This window comes from Condylura cristata, unplaced genomic scaffold (genome assembly GCF_000260355.1).
Source record: "Condylura cristata isolate star-nosed mole 26May11 unplaced genomic scaffold, ConCri1.0 scaffold00028, whole genome shotgun sequence".
Lineage (NCBI taxonomy): Eukaryota > Metazoa > Chordata > Mammalia > Eulipotyphla > Talpidae > Condylura > Condylura cristata.
Window position 1 is genome coordinate 15,691,120 of NW_004567129.1, and position 19,789 is coordinate 15,710,908.

General features: G+C 42.4%; 1 protein-coding gene across 2 annotated transcripts in view; it reads right to left on the bottom strand.

The window, feature by feature from the left end:
- WWP2 (WW domain containing E3 ubiquitin protein ligase 2) overlaps positions 1-19,789 on the bottom strand; it is a 115,221-nt gene that overhangs the window by 57,220 nt on the left and 38,212 nt on the right. Inside the window, exons 4-5 of one of the 2 annotated variants that reach the window (XM_004690420.2) lie at positions 19,134-19,271; positions 17,288-17,384 (exon numbers count right to left, since the gene is read on the bottom strand). The exons of the other annotated variant lie outside the window; for it this stretch is intronic. Coding sequence (XP_004690477.1) covers positions 17,288-17,384; positions 19,134-19,271 — 235 coding nt within the window. The remainder of the gene's footprint in view (positions 1-17,287; positions 17,385-19,133; positions 19,272-19,789) is intronic. 2 annotated transcript variants of the gene reach the window in all.

Here is a 19,789-nt window from a genome sequence, read left to right on the forward strand (position 1 = left end):
AGTGGTTGTACTAGTTTGCATTCCCACCAGCAATGCAGGAGAGTTCCTTTTTCTCCACATCCTCGCCAACATTTGTTGTTGCTAGTTGTTTGAAGATGTGCCATTCTCACTGGGGTGAGGTGGTATCTCATTGTGGTTTTAATTTGCATCTCCCTTATTACGAGTGATGTTGAACATTTTTTCATATGCCTGTTGGCCATCTGCATTTCCTCTTTGGAGAAGTGTCTTTTTAGCTCTACTGCCCATTTTTTGATGGGGTTGTTTACTTCATTTTTGTTGAGTTTCATCAGTTCTCCGTATATTTTTGTGAACAGTCCTTTATCGCTACTTTTGTGTGAGAAAATGTTTTCCCAATTAGTGATCTTTCTGTTTGTTTTTAGTAATGTCTCTTTTGCTGTACAGAAGCTCTTTAACTTGATATAGTCCCACCTATTTATCTTTGCCTTCACTATTGTGGCGTTGGGTGCTCTGTCTTTAAAGATGTCGCTAAAGTGTATGTCGTGAAGTGTTTGACCCATCTTTGCTTCTAGGTATTTTATGCTTTCCGTTCTTATGTCTAGGTCTTTAATCCACTTCGAGTTGATTTTTGTGACTGGAGTGAGGCAATGATCTAGTTTCATTTTTTTGCATGTAGCTACCCAGTTTTCCCAGCACCACTTGCTGAACAAATTTTCTTTGTTCCATTGTATCTTCTTTGCTCCTTTGTCAAAAATTAGGTGTCCATAAACTCGTGGGTTTATATGTGGGTTTTCTATTCGAATCCACTGGTCTGTATGTCTATTCTTATTCCAGTACCATGCAGTTTTGATTATTATGGCTTTGTAGTACAGCTTGAAGTTTGGGATTGTAATGCCTCCATTTTGATTTTTCTTAGACATGAGGGTTTTGGCTATTCGAGGTTTTTTGTTGTTCCATATGAATCTCATCAACATTTTTTCTATTTCATTGAAGAATGTCATTGAGATTTTTATGGGGATGGCATTAAATCTGTATATTGCTTTTGGCAGGATGGCCATTTTGATGATGTTAATTCTCCCGATCCATGAGCAGGGGATGTCTTTCCATTTCATGGTGTCTTCTTGTATTTCTTTTAACAGTGTTTTGTAATTTTCTTTGTAGAGGTCTTTTACCTCCTTTGTTAGGTTGACTCCCAGGTATTTGATTCTTTTTGTTTTAATTGAAAAGGGGATGGTTTTTTTTATCTCTGTTTCTTCTGCTTGGTTGTTTGTGTATAAGAAAGCCTCTGACTTTTGTGTGTTGATTTTGTAACCTGGAGAGCAGGGAGCTTTTTATAACCAGCACCTAGCATGCACCTGGTCCCAGAGGAGGCATTAAAAGAAAATATGCCCTCCATGGTGGCGCAGTGGGTTAAAGCACAGCGCTAAGAAGCTAAAGCGCTAAGAAGCTAAAGCCACTTCAGGATGAGTTCAATCCCCGCCCCGGAGGTGACCCACATGGCACAGCAGACCTCTCCTGACCCGCCCGCTGCTTCCCTCAGTAGTGTACTTCATCAGCCAGCCTGTTATGCTCCCTGCTCTGTATCTGGTGAATCCTCTCACTACCCCTGTTCTGGCCTGTACCCCAGGTCTTTTTAAAAATGCTCAATGAATAAAAGGACTCTTGGCCTGGAATCTCAAACATTTCCTGTTTTCTTGACTATCTAGTCACTCATCACCTTCCCATCTTCCTCCACCTCTTTAAAGAATGGAATCCATGACAAAGGATAGCCTGTGGAACACAGAAGTACCAAACTACTCTCCTCCAGAAGGACTAGCACTAAATGGGAAAAATTTCCAAATATCAGGATCCAGAAATAAAAATCATTTCATTAGACTCGTTTTGTGCCCACACACGTATACTAAACTTACAAGATAAACACCAAATCCAACCAAATTTGATCTCATGGCAATTTTTAAGCACATTCCAGCAGGTAAAGACTGGTCAGGTGATTAAAACAGTAATTAAGAGAAATACTTTCTGTGGTAGGCAGAATCTCCAAAATAACCCCTCCTTCCAAAGATAACACACCCTAACACCTAAAACCAATGTCTTGAGGAGACACCAACACTGTTGTATGTACTATAGAAGCTGACCTCATGAAAGGGAGCTTGCCCAGGCAATCCAATTATGTGATTGCCTACAAGTGCTCGTTTTCTCAGGCAGGTGTCAGAAGTGGAGGACAGAAGAGAAAAGAAGAAAAAATCTGAGAAATTTGAAGCAGACTGGAAAATTTGACCCACCGTTGCCTGCTTGTTGATGGAGGCTGCATTAGAATGGATGTCCATAACCTTAAGGAGCTGAAAGAGGCCCCAATGGATAGCCAGCAAGGGAATGGAACCTTAGCCCCACAACTTATGTAGCTGAATTCAGTCAATGACCTGAATGAGCCTTGAAGTAAATGTTTCATCACAACTCCCAGATAAGCATGTAGTCCTCCCTGACACCACTTCAGTTCTGGCCTTTGTGAAACCTTGGGCAGATAATCCAACCAGCCACTCTGTGCTGGACTTCTAACCTACAGAACTGTGCCTAATAATGGGGTTGTCTTAAATCTTGTGGTGATTTGTCAAACAGCAATAGAAAAGCAATGCATCTTCTTAATGCAAATAAATATCAATCTCCATGGACAAAAATACTAAGCTCAAAACAATAGCCTCAGCCCAGTTTCTTGCTGATCACCCTGCTTCATTCTATGTAATGGGTGCTCACCTCAAAGGCACAGCTGTTCACTGGGATGCTCTTTGTAAGACACAAATGTCAAAGATTCAACAATCACCTAGGACTCTGAACAACTAATTATGAGATGGTACAATTCTTAGAGTAACATTTTTTTCTGGTAGGGCTCAGATACATGGACTTTATATATTGTTTTTCCAAACTAGATGTATTAATGTGTCAACTCCTCTCTGATTCCACTGATAACCTTAAAAGCTGCAAGATTAATGCTTAGTGAGATAAGCCAGAAAGAAAATGAAAAATACCGATGGTTTCGCTCATAGCAGGAGTATAATAGACCAGGCGAGAAAATAATAAGAATAATGAACAGCCATATTATCAGAGACATTTTGTGGGTGTGGAGTAGGGAATGGGATCAAAAACGGCGGTGGGGGGAAGGGAGTACACGGGACTATGGTGATGGCACACGGGTGACTCGGTGATAGGAAACACACAGGGATTACAATTGAGGTTAAAAAAATGAACAAAATGATGTAAAAATAAACTGTTATAAAGAAAAAAGCTGCAAGATTAGAAAAGAATAATTCATGAAAAGGGTTCAATACAGGGCCTCCCTGGTGGCACGAGGGATTAAGTCTCAGCACTATGAAGCTATGTGAAACTACTGCAGTACAAGTTTGATCCCCAGCCAGGAGGTGACCCACATGACACAGCAGATCTCTCCTGTCTCACCTGCTACTCCCCTCTGCAGTGTTTTCCAGTAGATCTGCCTGTTCTGTTCCCCACTCTGCCTCTAATGAATCTTCTCACCACCACCCCCTAGACTTCTGGCCTACACCCCAGGTTCTTGCATGCATAAATAAATAAATCTTTAAACAAAAAAGAAGGGCCCTCCCTGGTGGCTCAAAGGGTTAAAACACAGCCATATGAAACTATTCACAGCTACTGCAGCATGAGTTCCATTTCCAGCCAGGGGGGTGACCTACATGGCATGACAGACCTCTCCTGTCTTGCCAACTGCTCCCCTTAGTGTATTTCAGTCAATCCAACTATTCTGTTCCCCACTCTCTGGTGAATCCTCTCACCCCCTGCACTTCTGGCCTGTACCCCAGTTCTTGTATGCATAAATAAATCAATCTTTAAAAAACAACAAAGAAAGAAAAAAGGGTTCAATACAGAACCATCAATCATAAAGAGAAATCAAATGAAACAGGAGAGACTGAGCAGCAGGAATCTACCACGTTCTTGGCTATTAGGCTAAACCTTGGAAAGCACAAGGCAGCCCCGATAAAGAGTCTCCCCAACATCCAGTGCTCCTGAAACCATCCCTTCCTAGGAATCAGGGTGCCAAGGAATGTAAACCAGTAACAAGACCCACCCCAAAATCCTGGCAAATGAAGAGTAGGAACACAAGACTCTTTCAACTCAACAAATATTTACTGAGCTGCTGCTACGTGCAGCAAAGCAGTATTCTAGGCCCTGCTAGGGACACAAAGATGAATAAGGTACAGAGGCCTCAGACACAGTATTTGGCTGGAAACCAAGCACCACTTTCCCCCCTAGCCCCTGAGAAAAGTAGATACAAGAGGAAAAAGTAACTCCTCAGGAGTCCCTGATTCAGCATTCCTTTCTAAGTGTGAAGCAAAATTTTATGATTTGGTTTAAAATGAAACCTTTTTACCATCTCTAAAGGTAAAATTTTAAAGAAAATGAACAAAGCCAATTTAGACCTACTCTCCCCTTTTCACAAAACAATTATTGTACCATATCCTATTCTAGGTTTTCTTCAACGCTGTAGTCATTTTGTCAATAAGTGATTTTCAATAAGTGATTTTCAAAGGTCATTTGTAAGCACACAAAGCAGCACACAGACATGACATAAAGTGCAGGGTGAAACCAAACAAACTCTTCAGATAATTCTTGTTCCGTTCACACCATCTACATGCAGAATTTCACACTCAGTCATCAAATAGTCTGCAAGCCAAAGACACCCGCAACTTATCAAGAGAGAGAATAGAGGCAGGTTAAACTGGGCTGGCAGTGGACAGTAAGTCTCAAGATGGGAAACAGAAGGCAGGGTGAACAGAAATTAAAAGGCAGGAGGATGAAAACAATTCCAAAGATAACAAGAATCCCAACAAACACTAGTGTGGACTAACCATGATAGTTTTAAGGTTGACACTGTCCTAATGGTATTTTTAAAATCCAGTTAAATGTGGTTATGAGCAAGAGTACCTCAAATTATAAGGACCAAAAAGGTCAAAAGGAAGTTTGAATACCTATGCTGATCTTTTAACTGTTTTTTCAGGTATCACTTACATTTATTAAAACTTAACCATGGGGGGTGAGTGTACTGGTCTATGGTAATGGCACAAGGGTGAATTGGTGATGGGAAGCCCACCGTGATTACAACTGAGGTAGAAAAAGGCACAAAATGATGTAAAAATAAACTATTATATTATTTTTTTTAAATTCACCCATTTTAAAGACACAACTTAATGAAGGTAACAAATACATGATCAAGTCACCACCACCACCACTGCCACAACTGAGAGACAGAACACTTCCATGTCCCTCAAGACATTTCTTGGTTCTCCTTTGCAAACAACCCCTCATCCATTCTCAGGAAGTTACACAGAAGGAATCATAGAGGCAGCTCTCATGCCCACTTGTGACTATGCAAGTGCCTCTCTTTCTTTCTCCCTTTCCTATTAGTTTTTTATAAAGACTTATGTATTTAATGAAGCCAGAAAGAAAAAGAAAAATACCAGATGGTTTCATTCATAGCAGGAGCATAAAGGACCGAGGTGGAGGAATAATGAGCTATATACTGGAGACATTTTACGGGGTTGAAGTGGGGAACAGGATAAAAAATGGGGGGCGGAGTGCATGGGACTGTGCTGATGGCACACAGGTGAACTGGTAATGGGCAGTCCATAGGGATTACAACTGAGATGGAAAAAGGCACAAAATAAAAACAAACCATTATAAAAAAAAATTTATGTATACAGAACTGGGGTACAGCCCAGAGGTGCAGGGGGTAAGAGGATTCACCAGAGACAGAGTGGGAATAGGCACATACACTAAAATACACTGCTGAGGGGAGCAGCAGACTGGACAGGAGAGGTCTGCTGTACCATGTGGGTCACCTCCATAGTCAGGGATAGAATTCATGCTGCAGTGGCTGAAGATTGCTTCATAGTGCTATGCTTTAACCTGTTTTGCTACCAGGAAGGGCCCAAACCTGTCCTTTAAAAAATAAATAAACAAAAAAGAATTCACAGAGAATGTATTTTTTCATGTCTGGCTTACTGCCCTTAGCATAGAGCTTTTCAGAGTCACCCATATTGATGCAGGCTATTGCTTTTCATTGCTCAAACTAACTACATTTCTTAAGAGAAAAAGAACTTTAAAAAAAGATAAGGAGATAAGAGGAAAAAGTTCAATTCAACCACTAGACATAGTTCAAATTTGTACTAAGGAACCTGTAAAAGACCCTGACATACATATAGCAGAAGTTCATAGATGTGATCTGGTCCACTGATTACTGCGATCATCCCTTCATGTCTTCCTGTCACCCCCTCCACTCCTAAGGGGGGGGGGTCTTTACAACCCTTCTATTCCAAAGGCCTACTCCCATCTTAATTCCTTTGCAAAGAAGAGCAATGGCTGCTCCTCTGCCCAATTAGCTAGCTCTCTCATTCATCTTCGAATCTTTGCTTCAAGGACACCTTAATAATGTCTCTCTTGACTGCCTTCTTTAATATTGCATCTTGCTTTTATGTAATACATTCGTGTATATTTTTACATGGATCAAATTGACTTTTGAAATAATAAAGCTCAATAAAAACAGAAAAAAAGAGGTAAGCTCTGGAGTCCACATTATTATAGAAGACAAGGCACAGAACATCTCCAGAAAGGACTAGTCCACAAGGTTAAACCTGCAGATAGGCAGGTAGCCCTTTGTGGAGATAATTCTGGTGAAGTGAGAGAGATGTCTGAAGTGAACTGATACATAAACAGAAATATGGTTGGGAGGCCCCAAGAATACTGAGACCAGTATCTTCCCTGTATGTTCATAAGTGAAGGATACAAGATAACTTTAGGAAACTCTGACATATGAAGCATAAAGCCACACAAAAGCTGTACTTTTGTTCTATGTCTTTTTAATGAGTCCAGAGTGAAAAGCCCAAATATAGAATTATTTCAGCATTTGAAAGGACTCATCCAGTTTGAACTACTGAGTATACCATTATACAACTGTCACCAAACCAAACCCAAATCTCCACCTCCCTAGACCATGGCACTTTCAGAAGGAGCCACCAAGTGCCAAGAGACTCCTAAAGGAGTGCAACATATGCCAAACCACAGTCACAAACACCATGGCTTCAGGAAGCTGTTTCCCCACCAGCCACATCTGCCCAAAGCATTTGTAGTCCATTCTGCTCTTGTCTTCCATCACCACTTACCCCAACTGCCCAGGATCCCAAGACTGAAAAGTCATTTCTCCAAGACTCATTCTCTTTTTATTGGCTTCGCTCTAAATTCTTTCCCTTCCAACCCAATTTTCTAGGACTGAGAAGTCCTAGAATCCAGAAACAAACTTGCTTAGAGTAGAAATATCACCCCTCTGCCTAAAACTGTGGTGACGCCTCATAGTAGCCCTAACATTCAACAGACGAAAGAGAATACTTTGCTCTCTATCTCTTCAAAGTTTGGTTTTTATTCCTCCCCCTCTAGATTTGCTTTCAGAGGAATGATTGCCCTGGGGCCTTCCAGGACCACTGTTGCACAGAGGCTGCTAAACACCAAGCCCAACCATTATGGGGGATGGGGAGAGGGGTGTAATTTTAAAGCTGCAGCTTCATAAACTCCTCTCCACCTGCACTTCTTAAGTCCATGCGTGACATTACAACCCTCCTCATTCTCTGCCCTGTATCAGTCACTTACCTAGCCCTGCTCAATGATCACAGTGCCAAGGTAGTTCCCTTGACTCCTCTCCATTCCAATACTGCCCACAACTAATCTTCACCTCCTATCTCCACAGTCCTTCTATTGATCCCTGATTCTAGTCTCAACCTCCACTGCCACACATTACCATTCTCTTCTGTTCTCCACATACTTCCCTTCTCCTGACTCTGCACTGCAGGGGCTAGAAGATGCTCAGACTCCCCTTGTTCAAAGCAATTTAGGTTGTACCAATAAGAGACTCTTGGAGGAGATTTGGAAAGCAGAAACCAATCTGCTTCTGGTGGTGATGATGGCCAGGGATTCCAGCAAACTCCACATCTCAATGCCTGAACACCAGCTTCAAGCCACGGCAGTTAAGAGGGGTAGTAGCAGCTTCCTGACTTCTGGATTGAAGCTGCCTACAGGGTCATGACCTTGACACCAAGGATGGGAAGGGGCTCACTTTTATTCCTACTGTTCATCCAGTGACTTTCATAAACACCAAATTCCCCAAATTCAATCCCTTTCTGCTCAAACTACCTAGCTGCTTCTAACAATAAACCCTAACTTGTACCATCATTTCAAATGTACCCGTCAGATGCTTTCCTAAACGATTTACCACAGATATATCACATCATGCCCTTGCTCAAAAAATTCAGGGCTTTCTTAACTCCAAAGAATGAGATCTACAGTCCTCAATAAAAGATTCTTTGTGTACTAGCCTTATCTTCTTATCATCCCCTATAGCAGGAATCAACAGCCTTTCTGTAAAGAATCAGGGAGTAAATATTTCAGGCTTTGCAGGTCATTTGCTTCCTGCTGCAATTATTTAACCCTGTCATTGTAACATAAAAGTAGCCATCAACAGTACATAAAGAAATGGGTATAGCTGAATGGGGAGCAGAACAGGCAGATCTCATGAAATACACTGCTAAGTGGAGCAGCAGGCGAGACAAGAGAGGTCTGCTGTGTCATGTGGCTCAGCTCCCTGGCTGGGGATCGAACCCAGACCACAGTGGTGATAGCAACCCCCAGGTCACCAGGGAGGCCCAAATATGATTTTACTCTTAATTAATTAATTGGTTAATTAATTAATTAAATGAAAGTGGTGAAGAGAGTAAGAAGATAAGTCACAGGCTGGGAGAACACATTTACAAAAGACACATTTGAAACAGAATTGTCATCTAAAATATATAGAGAACCCAAAACTCAACAATTAAGGACCAATCTAATTTAAAAATGGGCAAAAGCTTTGGGTGACTAGAAGTGTCAATGTAGGTTCATCAATAGTAACAAATATGTTATTCTGGTGGGGAATGATGATAATGAGTAAAACTATGCATTTCTGAGGTAGGAATGTATAAGAAATTTCTGTACCTTTCATTCAAATCTGCCGTAAACTTTAAATTGTCTTTTCAAAAATAAAGTCTTAGTAAAGAGGAGAGAAAAATTTAAAAAAAAAAAAAAGGGCAAAAGACCTGAATAAACATCTGACCAAAGAAAAGGTAAAAGCACATTTAAAGAAGCTCCATATTTTTTTTCAGTAGGAAAAGGCAAATTAAAACAACCTGATATGGACCCTCCCTGGTGGCACCGCGGGTTAAAGTACAGCACTAAGAAGCTAAAGCCACTTCAGCATGAGTTCGATCCCCACCTGCCCCAGAGGTGATCCACACGCACAGCAGACCCCTCCTGACCAGACCGCGACCCGCCCACTGCTCCCCTCAGCAGTGTACTTTGTTGATCTGCCTATTCTGCTCCCCACGCTGTCTCTGGTGAATCCTCTCACCCCACTGCACCTCTGGCCTGTACCCCAGTTCAGTATGCACAAATAAATAAATCTTTATAAAAAAAAAACTGATACAGCTACACACCTACTAGAATGAGCAAAATCTGGAACATGACAACAATTGAACAAGGCTGGTGAGGATGTGGACAGCAGGAATCCTATTCACTGCTGGTGGAAAAGCAAGTTGATACACCCACTTTGCAAGACAGATTGGCAGTTCCTTACAAAACTAAACATACTATTACTATATGACCCAGCAATCATGCTCACTGATATTTACCCCAGGGAGCTGAAAATTTAAATCCTCACAAGTATGTTTACAACAACTTAGTCATAATTATCAAAATACCTGGGATAAACCATGGTACATCCAGACAATGAAATACAGTCAACACTAAGTTACTGAGCCATGAAAAGACACAGAGGAAACTTAAATGTTTATTACCAAGTGAAAGTAGCCAATCTGAGCTACATACTTTATGATCCCAATTATATGATATACTGGAAAAAGCTAAATAATGAAGACATTAAGAGGATCAGTGGTTACCAGGAGTTATGGGGAAGAAAGGGAAGAATAGGCAGAGCATAGGGAATTTTTAGGGCAGTGAAATTAGTCTACATAATACTTTAATGGTAGAAAAATATCATTACACATTTGTTAAAACCCACAAAATATACACCACCAAGAGTGTACCCTCAGGTAAACTATGGGCTGTGGGGGTTAAAGATGACTCCACACAGGTTCATCAATTATCACAAAGGTATTACTCTGTGTTGACAGCAGAATAGGTTATGTAAGTGGGTAAAAAGTATGTGGCAATTTTACTGTACCTTCCAGTCAATTTTGCTATGAACCAAACAATGCTTTAAAACACAAAGTAAAAAGTTAGGTGGCACCCTGGATCTGGCTTGACATCCACAGATTGATGCCACTATCATCCCTAATATCTTAAATATCACCATTATTGTCTCAAATGAGTCATATTCTTTTATTCTGTCACCCTCACTCAGATAACCCTTTGTGTTGGGGGGGGACCCTCAACTGACCCTCCACTGTCTGCAAACCCTCAAACCTGTGAGGTCTCCCCAAGCCCTTTCTCCCCTCACCAAATGCATTTAGGTGACTTTCCACTATCTTCATCCTTTACCACTGTGGGGCACAACCCACTAAACCCTAATTGTCACATGTATATCTGTTACCCAAAAGGAGCTTAATGTCAGGGACCATGACTTTTCATCTTTTTTTTTTCACTGCATTTTAGCTGAGAGCTGACATTATGTTTGTGGAATGAATATTGCCTTCAATTGCAGATATTGGCCTTATTTTGTTATTGTTTGTGTAAAGTTCTTAACCAGTTTTCTGGCATATACCACACCTTCTAGGCTCACATGAGAAATGCCCAATAAATATCTATGAAATAAATATAATAATTTAATATATTATAGTATCTTATTCATAATTCATGTGTAACTAATAAACTAAATGAATGTGAAATTTATCTCGTGATCACTTCTCAATAGCTTTGGGGATGCAGTGGGATTCTTGTTCACAGTCTCAATCCTGTTTCCCAGAAGCCAGCCACTGGGAAGAGAGCCCTACATGCTCCTTGTGCCTTGAGACTGTGTTTTTGCAGCAGGGAATGGCATAAATGAATGAAACTTTCTCTTCTTACTCCTTTCTCTTCCCTGACAATTGTAATGAGGCTACTAGGTTTTAAGTTAAAAAAGATATTGGGTGGAAGGCCTGAATGGAAACTGTACAGGTGCTTGATGAAATTTCATGCTGACAGGGTGACATCTCCAAATAACTACAGTTTCAACTCAAGCAGCCTTCTGTTGTAGTCTGAGGTGAGGGAGAGTGGCAATGGCCAACAATGACTGAGTGGATGGCCTGAAGCCCAAAGGCTTGGTTCCCTGCCCTCTTTCCCCATTAGCTTTGCTTCCAAAACTCCCCAGACCCCCTCCCCCAGAACTCCCTGGAGTGTTTCCAGCAATGTTCCCAGCAGACTCACGCCCGGGTGAGTTTATTTTCCTTTCCTTTCTGGGACAGGCTGTCTGCAGACACAGCTGATGAGCTATTTAGAGCTCACCAGAGACCTTGGGGTTTTATAAGTCACTAAGATGATAGTTCTTTTAAATCTTCTGAGGTGATTAATGCCAAGGCAGGGGAGTCAATAAATCTGCTATGTTTTGTTTCAAAGCAACACAAAAAAGAACAAATAAAGGAGGGAGAATGAAAACTCTATCTTTAAGAGGTTTTGAGACTCAATTAAGGGAACCTGTTAAAATACAGATTCTGACCAACAATGGCTGATACTGACAGTAGATGAGGAAGGGACACAGGTAAACCCTTCACATGAAACTTGTGTGTATGCGCACGCACACGCGCGCACACACACACACACTTCTAGGCTATTCCGCACGTACACATGTGCTCGTATACACGTTTATGCATATTCAACATACACTCTTAAGGAATAGAACTTACACACCTCCAGAATAAAGGAAAATTAATTGTTTAAGGACGTAAATACAGATTCTTAACCAAGATCCCTTTCATAGTTTCTAAACCTATTAAAGAAAAACTTGATAAACATAACAGCAAATTCAATGTATTTTTCCAATTCTGGTACCATCTCCCTTTATGGGAAACCTACAGGAATTCTAGACTGAGAAGCCAACTATTCAAGTCAGAGAAACTCAAATCTGTGCAGGAGGAGCAGCAGCACTTACGGACAGACCTATAGGCTTCCTCCAATGGCTGAATTCACTTTAACATTCTGATTTCATATAATAACTGGGGTGAGAAAACAAATCACAGGTAAGAAAGAACCAGCAAGCTACAAAGCTACTCATACCCTCTGGCAGTCCACTCTTCAGGTGGGATTTGGCAACAGTTTCTCACCTAACAGTAGCGCTAAAGAGAACTGCCCACACCAGTGAGGATCCCTCTGCAGAATCTCTCTCCCTCCAGCTATCTACCCCTGCACTGGACATAGACAAAAATGTCTGTGAAACCCTGCCCTCCCCTCCCTGGTCTGCCCCTTTCTCCACACTGATCTCTCCCCTCAGAGCCTCCACAGCACTCAGTTTCATGTACCTATGCCACATGCACCTCATGCATCCCCAAAACTGTGAGCTCACTGGAGAGCAGAGGCCGTGCTTCTGGCCAGCCCTAGGAGTGTGCACAATACTGGGCACACAGCAGATCTTGAAAACCTGGGTTGACTTAGGCCCAGTTCCCAAAGCCAGTCCTCATTCCCAAAAAATAAAATAAACACTGCAAGATTATTATAGGGTGTGGCAGGCACTCCTTGGGCCAACTAGCACGCTCTCTCCTGAGGGCTTCAGAATACAGCAGGCACCCTTCACTGCTACACTGGCATAAGGGACACTGAGGACACAGGACAGAATGGCAAACAGGCACACAGAATGTTGGGTAAGTCCTACTGTTGTCCCCATGCCAATCAAACACCAAACAGTAGCAGTGAGGCCACCAAGATGAGCTGTTCTCACATGTTATCTGGTAGTTACCAGTTTTCCTCTGGAACTCATCCCCCCAACTCTAACAAAACTCTGGTGCCTGAGAATTTCTAAGTGACAGGGCTGTGGCCTGTGAAGCCAACATGGGCATTAGCTTAGAGTCATCTGCTACACTGCTAAACAGATAAATGGGCAGGAGAGAAAGCTGCTGTCATCATCCAGCCTGGAGGAGGTCTAAGTTCCAAAACTGGTCAGTCTCAGTAGCAGACAATAATTTCTCCAACCTTATAGCATCACTGTTCAGTTTATTCTGGTTTCATTTTTTTATTGTGATTATGCCAAGTACACAGATTACTTTAAATACATATTAAAGAAAAAGAAAATAAGCACTTGGGGGCCCACCACCCTCCACTAACTAAATGCTCTTCCTCCCCCAACTTACTCATTATCCTATCTCTATCCCCCTAGTGATGACCCTTCGCCTGAATGCAGGGTTAATTATACCCTCTACTTTTTATACTTTTACCACTTATGAAGGTATCCATTAAAATATATGGCTTGGGGCCCTCCCTGGTGGCGCAATGGGTTAAAGCACAGCACTAAGAAGCTTAAGCCACTTCTGCATGAGTTCGATCCCCGCCTGCCCCGGAGGAGACCACATGGCACGGCAGACCTCTCCTGACCCTCCCGCTGCTCCCCTCAGCAGTGTACTTCCTCGATCTGCCTGTTCTGCTCCCCACTCTGTCTCTGGTGAATCCTGTCACCCTCCGCATCTCTGGCCTGTACCCCAGTTCTGTACGAATAAATAAATAAATCTTTTAAAAAATATACATATGGCTTAATTTTACATTTTTAAAACTTTCTATACATCTATACTTTAAAACATATACATTGGTTTTGTTTCTGTGACCTGCTTTTCTTGTTCCACATTATATTTATGAGATTCCACCATACTGATACAACTATCTTTCACCCACTTTTATTACAGAACTTTTACTGCAGGTCTATACCACAATTTATGACATCAATGCTTTCCTTACGCAGCCAGACGCATCTGTCTAGCTGCAAATCGTCTGGCTACAAAAACATCATCTGTCTACAAATACAGATCATGGATTGTGGATGGTGACTCCATGCTGCCTTCCATGCAGCAGACCAGGTGATTAAAAAAAACTGGATTAGTTTTGCCTGATGATTCTTTTTCTTTTCGTCCCTAAAGATTCATTTTTATTTATGCATGCATGCAAGAACGGGTGTAGGCCAGAGGGGCAGGGGACTGAGAGGGTTCACCAGAGATAGAATAGGCAAATAGTGAAATACACTGCTGAGGGGAGCAGTGGGCAAGATGGGAGAAGACTGCTGATCCATGTGGGTGACCTCTCTGGCTGGGATCAAACTTAGGCAATAGTGGCTGTGGCTGGTGAGAACTTGATAGTACTGAAACTTTAATGCCTTCACCACCAGGGAGGCCCCTGTCTTATTATTCTTAAGAAGTGGGAAAGATCCCACTGAGAGAGGGAACTTGAAAGTCTTGCTTCCCAAGCAAAGAGTGGCTCCACTGAATGAAGTTGGGTAGAAGAACGTCTAAGATAAACCTCTTTTACATTGTCAGCTTCATGGCTTCCTAAATAGGGAAAGAAGAAGAAAAGGCTGCTCTGACATTGCAATTTTCACCTTCATAGGCATGTCAGAGCACTCTCAACCATGGGGAATAGCACCTAAGTGCAAGAAAAACTGACCATTCAGACAGCAAAAGCTAAATTTTTAGTCTGGAAGGAAGAAACCCATTATTTGTCCTGCCCTAGGAAACCAAGGATTGTCCTCTGATGTTTGGATTCATCAATCACCCTCCTTAATATGATCCCTGATCGGAATGTATCAGTAACACCACACTGCTCAGGTTTGGGGGTGGGGTCCAGGGCACAACAGTCACTCTCCAGGTGCAAAGAAATTCCCACCACCTTCATTGAGCATTTCCAGCTTGAAAGGTCCCCAGACTGATATAGCTTATCTCAGCTAATTCCCATGTTAACCCAGTAAAACAGATGAATTCCTTACCATCCTAATACATGAGATGGGGATGTCCACCTGAAAAATGAGGTACCATGATGTTCAGTGACTTGTCCAATATCACTGAATAAGTAAGTGACAAACCAGGACTCAACCTGTATCTTCTGGTTTACAGGCTCCTCACTATCTATACCACACATTGCACTGCACACGGACCTTTGTGAAAGCAAGGGGAGACAGGGCTCTTAGGGTGCAGAAGATACTGCCTTTGGGTGATACTTTCAAAAGTGTTTCCTGCTGAACTGCAGCAGGTTCCATGTGAACACAGAATAAATATTTAGATGGCCAAAGCCACATGTGGAAAAGGCTACAGGAGCGAGACAGACTGAGGACCTGCAAGCAGCTGAAATTACGTGGCAGTCCCTTCGCTCACCAACAGTGAAGTAGCACTGAATGTCCACACAAGTTACAGGCAAGAATGCATCTGAGTTTCTGTGGCAGTTAGGCTACCGTTTGAACAATCAACAACTTTCAACACAAACAATAATAAAGGAGGACTGTAGGGATATATGCATTCCAAGGTCTATCAACTAGAGAGCAACATACATCTAGAATTTATGCACAAACTTGTTAAAGACTGAACTCTGCCTTAGTGACATCAGTTGTATCTGACACACACTTTCCAAATAAGCTAGATGGCAGATACCAGCCCCACAGTGAAGAAGAGTGAAATGCTTAAGTATTCCACTCCCCAGCTATTTGCCACGGAGGAGATTCTGTTTGTTTGTTTGTTTGTTTGTTTGTTTGTTTCTAGTTGCAAGTACCTATCATTTCCCTGTTGACGAGATTTACCAATATATTGACAGTTGTTACCCTGAGAAACTCACCCAGTCAGTCGCAGAAAAGTGCAACTGGCCTTCAGGGTGTGAGATGACACCTTTGCAGATGCACGGAGCAGAGAGAACAGGGGAAAGGCAATTGGGCTTAGAGATCCAAACATGCATCCCTTTTAACCCCAACACCTGCTGGGCACCGCAGGTCACATGCCCTTAAAACAACCCAATTCAGGCCCTCCCTGGTGGCGCAGCGAGTTAAAGCACTGCACTGAGAATCTAAAGCCACTTCCGCATGAGTTCGATTCCCGCCGGCCCCAGAGGTGACCACATGGAGTGGCAGACCTCTCCTGACCCGCCTGCTGCTCCCCTCAGCAGTGTACTTCGTCGATCTGCCTGTTCTGCTCCCCACTCTGACTCTGGTGAAGCCTCTCACTGCCCCTGCACCTCTGGCCTGTACCCCAGTTCTGTATGTATAAATAAATAAATCTTTAAAAAAAAAAAAAAAACCAATTCAGAGGGGCCAAGGGATCTCTGCAGGGATCTTTCAAGATGCTTGGGGGTATTAGTTGAAATCATATTCTGCTTTTCAAACATTATTCCTGGGGATTTGTTTGGGAATAACCTGCTCACCACAGATTAAAATAAAGGTTTACAACAAACCACATGCATGTGCTTCTTTTACTCAACATTTTTGTACACTGTAATAAACAACAGTTTTTGTACATTGTAATAAGCAATAAATGAGTCTTAGGTGTACTATGGTGGTGGGAGAACTATACCTGAGGGGAGAATTCAAACACTGTCCAAAACTAATGATGATGTAAGAAAATAAATCTATTTAATATAAAAAATTAATTAAACAAATGGGTCTTCACCACCTCCCCCATTTCTCTAATAAACTTAAAGCAATTTTCCTGTCTGAGAATTCAGTTGCTGAAGCTGCAAGGTTTCACCATTAACAAAGGGATAATATGGGCACTTCAACAAGTGAAATAAAGTTACTCATGATACATGTAACAAGAATAATATAACACTGACTCTAGATGCAGGAGGTCTTAGCCAACAGGCCAGAGGGAACCATGGACGAGAACCCCCACCCCTCACCAAACAGAAATACACAGATTTTTCTAATTTCACACACAAAGCACAAACAGAAATACACAAATTTTCTAATTTCACACACAAAGCACCACTGCTTGAAACATTCCTATGTGTATTCTGGCAGGATAACCTAGCCCCTGCACCTGACATATAAAAAAGCAGTCCAGTTCTGTTCAACAGTTCCTCCTATCCAAATAATCAACTTAGCCAATCTCTGACAAGGAACCTAGGGAACCTCTGACCTTCCAAGAATCCTGGGTTTTTATACTCCCCTCTGGGCCTCCTTGACATACTGCGTCAGTTATAAACTTCTGGAAATTTCCAGCAGCTATTAACATACTGTTCCTCACCACTTCCCAACATTTTTTTTTTTTAATAGCTTTAAGCACCTTCCCAGCTCCTCCTCATCCCCAAGGCAAAGGGGGAGAGGGCAGGTTCTTACCGGGATCTGCCACCAAAGCAGTTTGTGCTGGGGGGCTGGTGCCGGTTCTCCGGGGCGACAGCTGTCCCAGTGGATTCTCTCGAAGGCGGCTGTGATCCTAGAGAGGGGATCCATCACAAGAGAAGACAGAGATGTTGAGACTCAGCCCTTGCTTCAGATGTGGCTACAGGGACAGAGCTCACTGTGTACTAGAATTACCACCACCTGGAATACCAACAGTCTAGCAAGCTGCAGCCGCCAACATGAGAAGAAACAAGGACAGTTGGGTGACATCTGATCCAGTCACAGAACAGCGGGGTTTGAACCTGGGAAACAGCTTTTTTTCTCCAAATCCATCAGAAATATAGAAGGCACTTAAGAGCTTACTGGTTTTATACTTTAAGTGAACTTCTCACATCAATGTAAGAGAAAGAATGGATCTGGAACTTGCAAAGTGGGGGCATTTCTCCAGATGGTAAACAGCCAAATCAGAGTCAATTCCAGTCATATCATGATATTCTGCCAAAAACCCTATGCCAGCTTTCTGCTTCTTAAGGTGAGATACAACATCCTTACCAGCCCCTCAAGGTGCAGGATCTGAGCCAACCTGGCTCCCTGGTTTCATGTCCCAGCCATCTGCCTTGTTCCTCACAACCCAGTCACCTCTGTTCCCATTAAAGGTCAAGTCTGTTCCCTCCTCCTTTTCACATGCAACTCATCACCTCTCATTCAACAGCCCTTTACCCCAAACTCCCACCACGCCCTGTCTAAATTTTTCATTCTCCAGCAGTCTCAGCTTCCCCAGAGAAACCTTCCCTGATGCTCCAAATACAGATGAGCTGCTCTTTAAGTACAGGAATTTCATACCACCCTGCACTCCTCCATAGCTTGTGCCACCAGTTAAAGAACAATTTGTTTGTTAAATGTCTAACATCTTCTAGCCCTGACAAGTAGGTATAAGCTCCCGGGAACAGAGACCACATGAACTTTGCCCACTGCCATCTGGCTAACACCTGGTCCAAGATCAAGTGCATACCAGATGCTCACTTATGGATACATGTGTTGACTGTGAATGATGCAGACTTTTCTCCAAGAACCCAAAAAACCCAAGCACCACTCAGCCGGTGGAGGCTGGATTCTCAGCAGTCAAGGCCCATCCAATCACTGTAACATGCTGTCACCCAATTGCACTTGAATTTAATTTCACCCCTTTCAGCTACAGAAAGCCTATTTGGAGCCTGAAAAGCACCAGTTACATCACATTTAATGAGAAAAATTATGGAGAAACCCAACCCATTTCAGATCTCAGACTTCATGAAATAATTTCCTGCTAGATCCAAAGGTAACTAATTTCAGACTAGATCAAAGAAACAAAATGCCTGTATTCAAGACAAGAAGGGAGCACTCTACAACTTCCCTGCTTCCCTGTATTAAGTTAGGGTGAATCTCTGTAAGACATAATCCCCTTTCCCAACCAAAGCTGCCCCATAAAATATACCCTCAACTTTCCCAGGAAGCTTAACTATACTGGGGAAAAAAGCAACCATTAATAAAGATTTTTTTTTCTAAAGTTCCTATATGATGAAAAGATTTTTTCTCTGCTCTCAAACCAAGACACAACACACTTACAAAAGTTTGACATTTATTTTGGTCCTTTATCAAAACACAGTCCTTCAAAACATCATCGTGATTCTGACCCAGGATGCTAATAAGAGTCTGGGTGTATTATGGGCCAGGACCAGCTGAAGGGTACCCCAACCCAGAGGCCTTGCGCAGAACCAAGTTTCGGGCACCTCCTCCTATTTTCTATCCCTTACCCTGCCCTGCTCCATCCTGGCACAGCCCTGGGGAGCAGGGCGGCACTCACCCTCCGTCACGGCACTGCCATTAGGCACGCTTCCCGTATCAACAGTTGGCCCGTCCAGGAAAATTGTCAGCTCACCACCCGAGACAACACCGCCTTTGTTCTCCGTCTGCAGGTTCAGGGTCAGCTGTGTGTTCTCCACTGTTAGACACAAAAGGCAACATGGATGGACTAAAGCAAATGCACCCCTGAGTTAAGATTCTGTAAATAGCAAGGTCCCATCTCACCTACTCTGGCTTCCCTGGCAACACTTTACCATATCTTCAAATTTGTCTTGCAGCACAGACCAAAGGGCAGGAAGGGCTATATGTCATTGTCAGCACTGTTGGTGGGAAAGACTGCTCTTTGCATTCCTTGATATTTTATGTCATGAGGTTAGCTAATTTCTACATTACTTATATTTGAGGGCCCTAATTAGAAATAATGATGGCTCACAGAGAAAAGAGAAGTAGTTTCATGTAATATCCTCTCTTCTGATATAAAAAAAGTTGGCAAAAGTGAAGTAAATTGGTCAGGACACCTGAAGGAAACGTCACTAGGTGTCATCTCTAAATGAATGACTGCGTAGGCTTATTCTTTTCTTAAGTGCATTAAAAGTGAGTGTCTTTAAAGTTTTCCTGACTAAAAAAAAGGAGAATGGAGTTAGCACATTCTCAGAC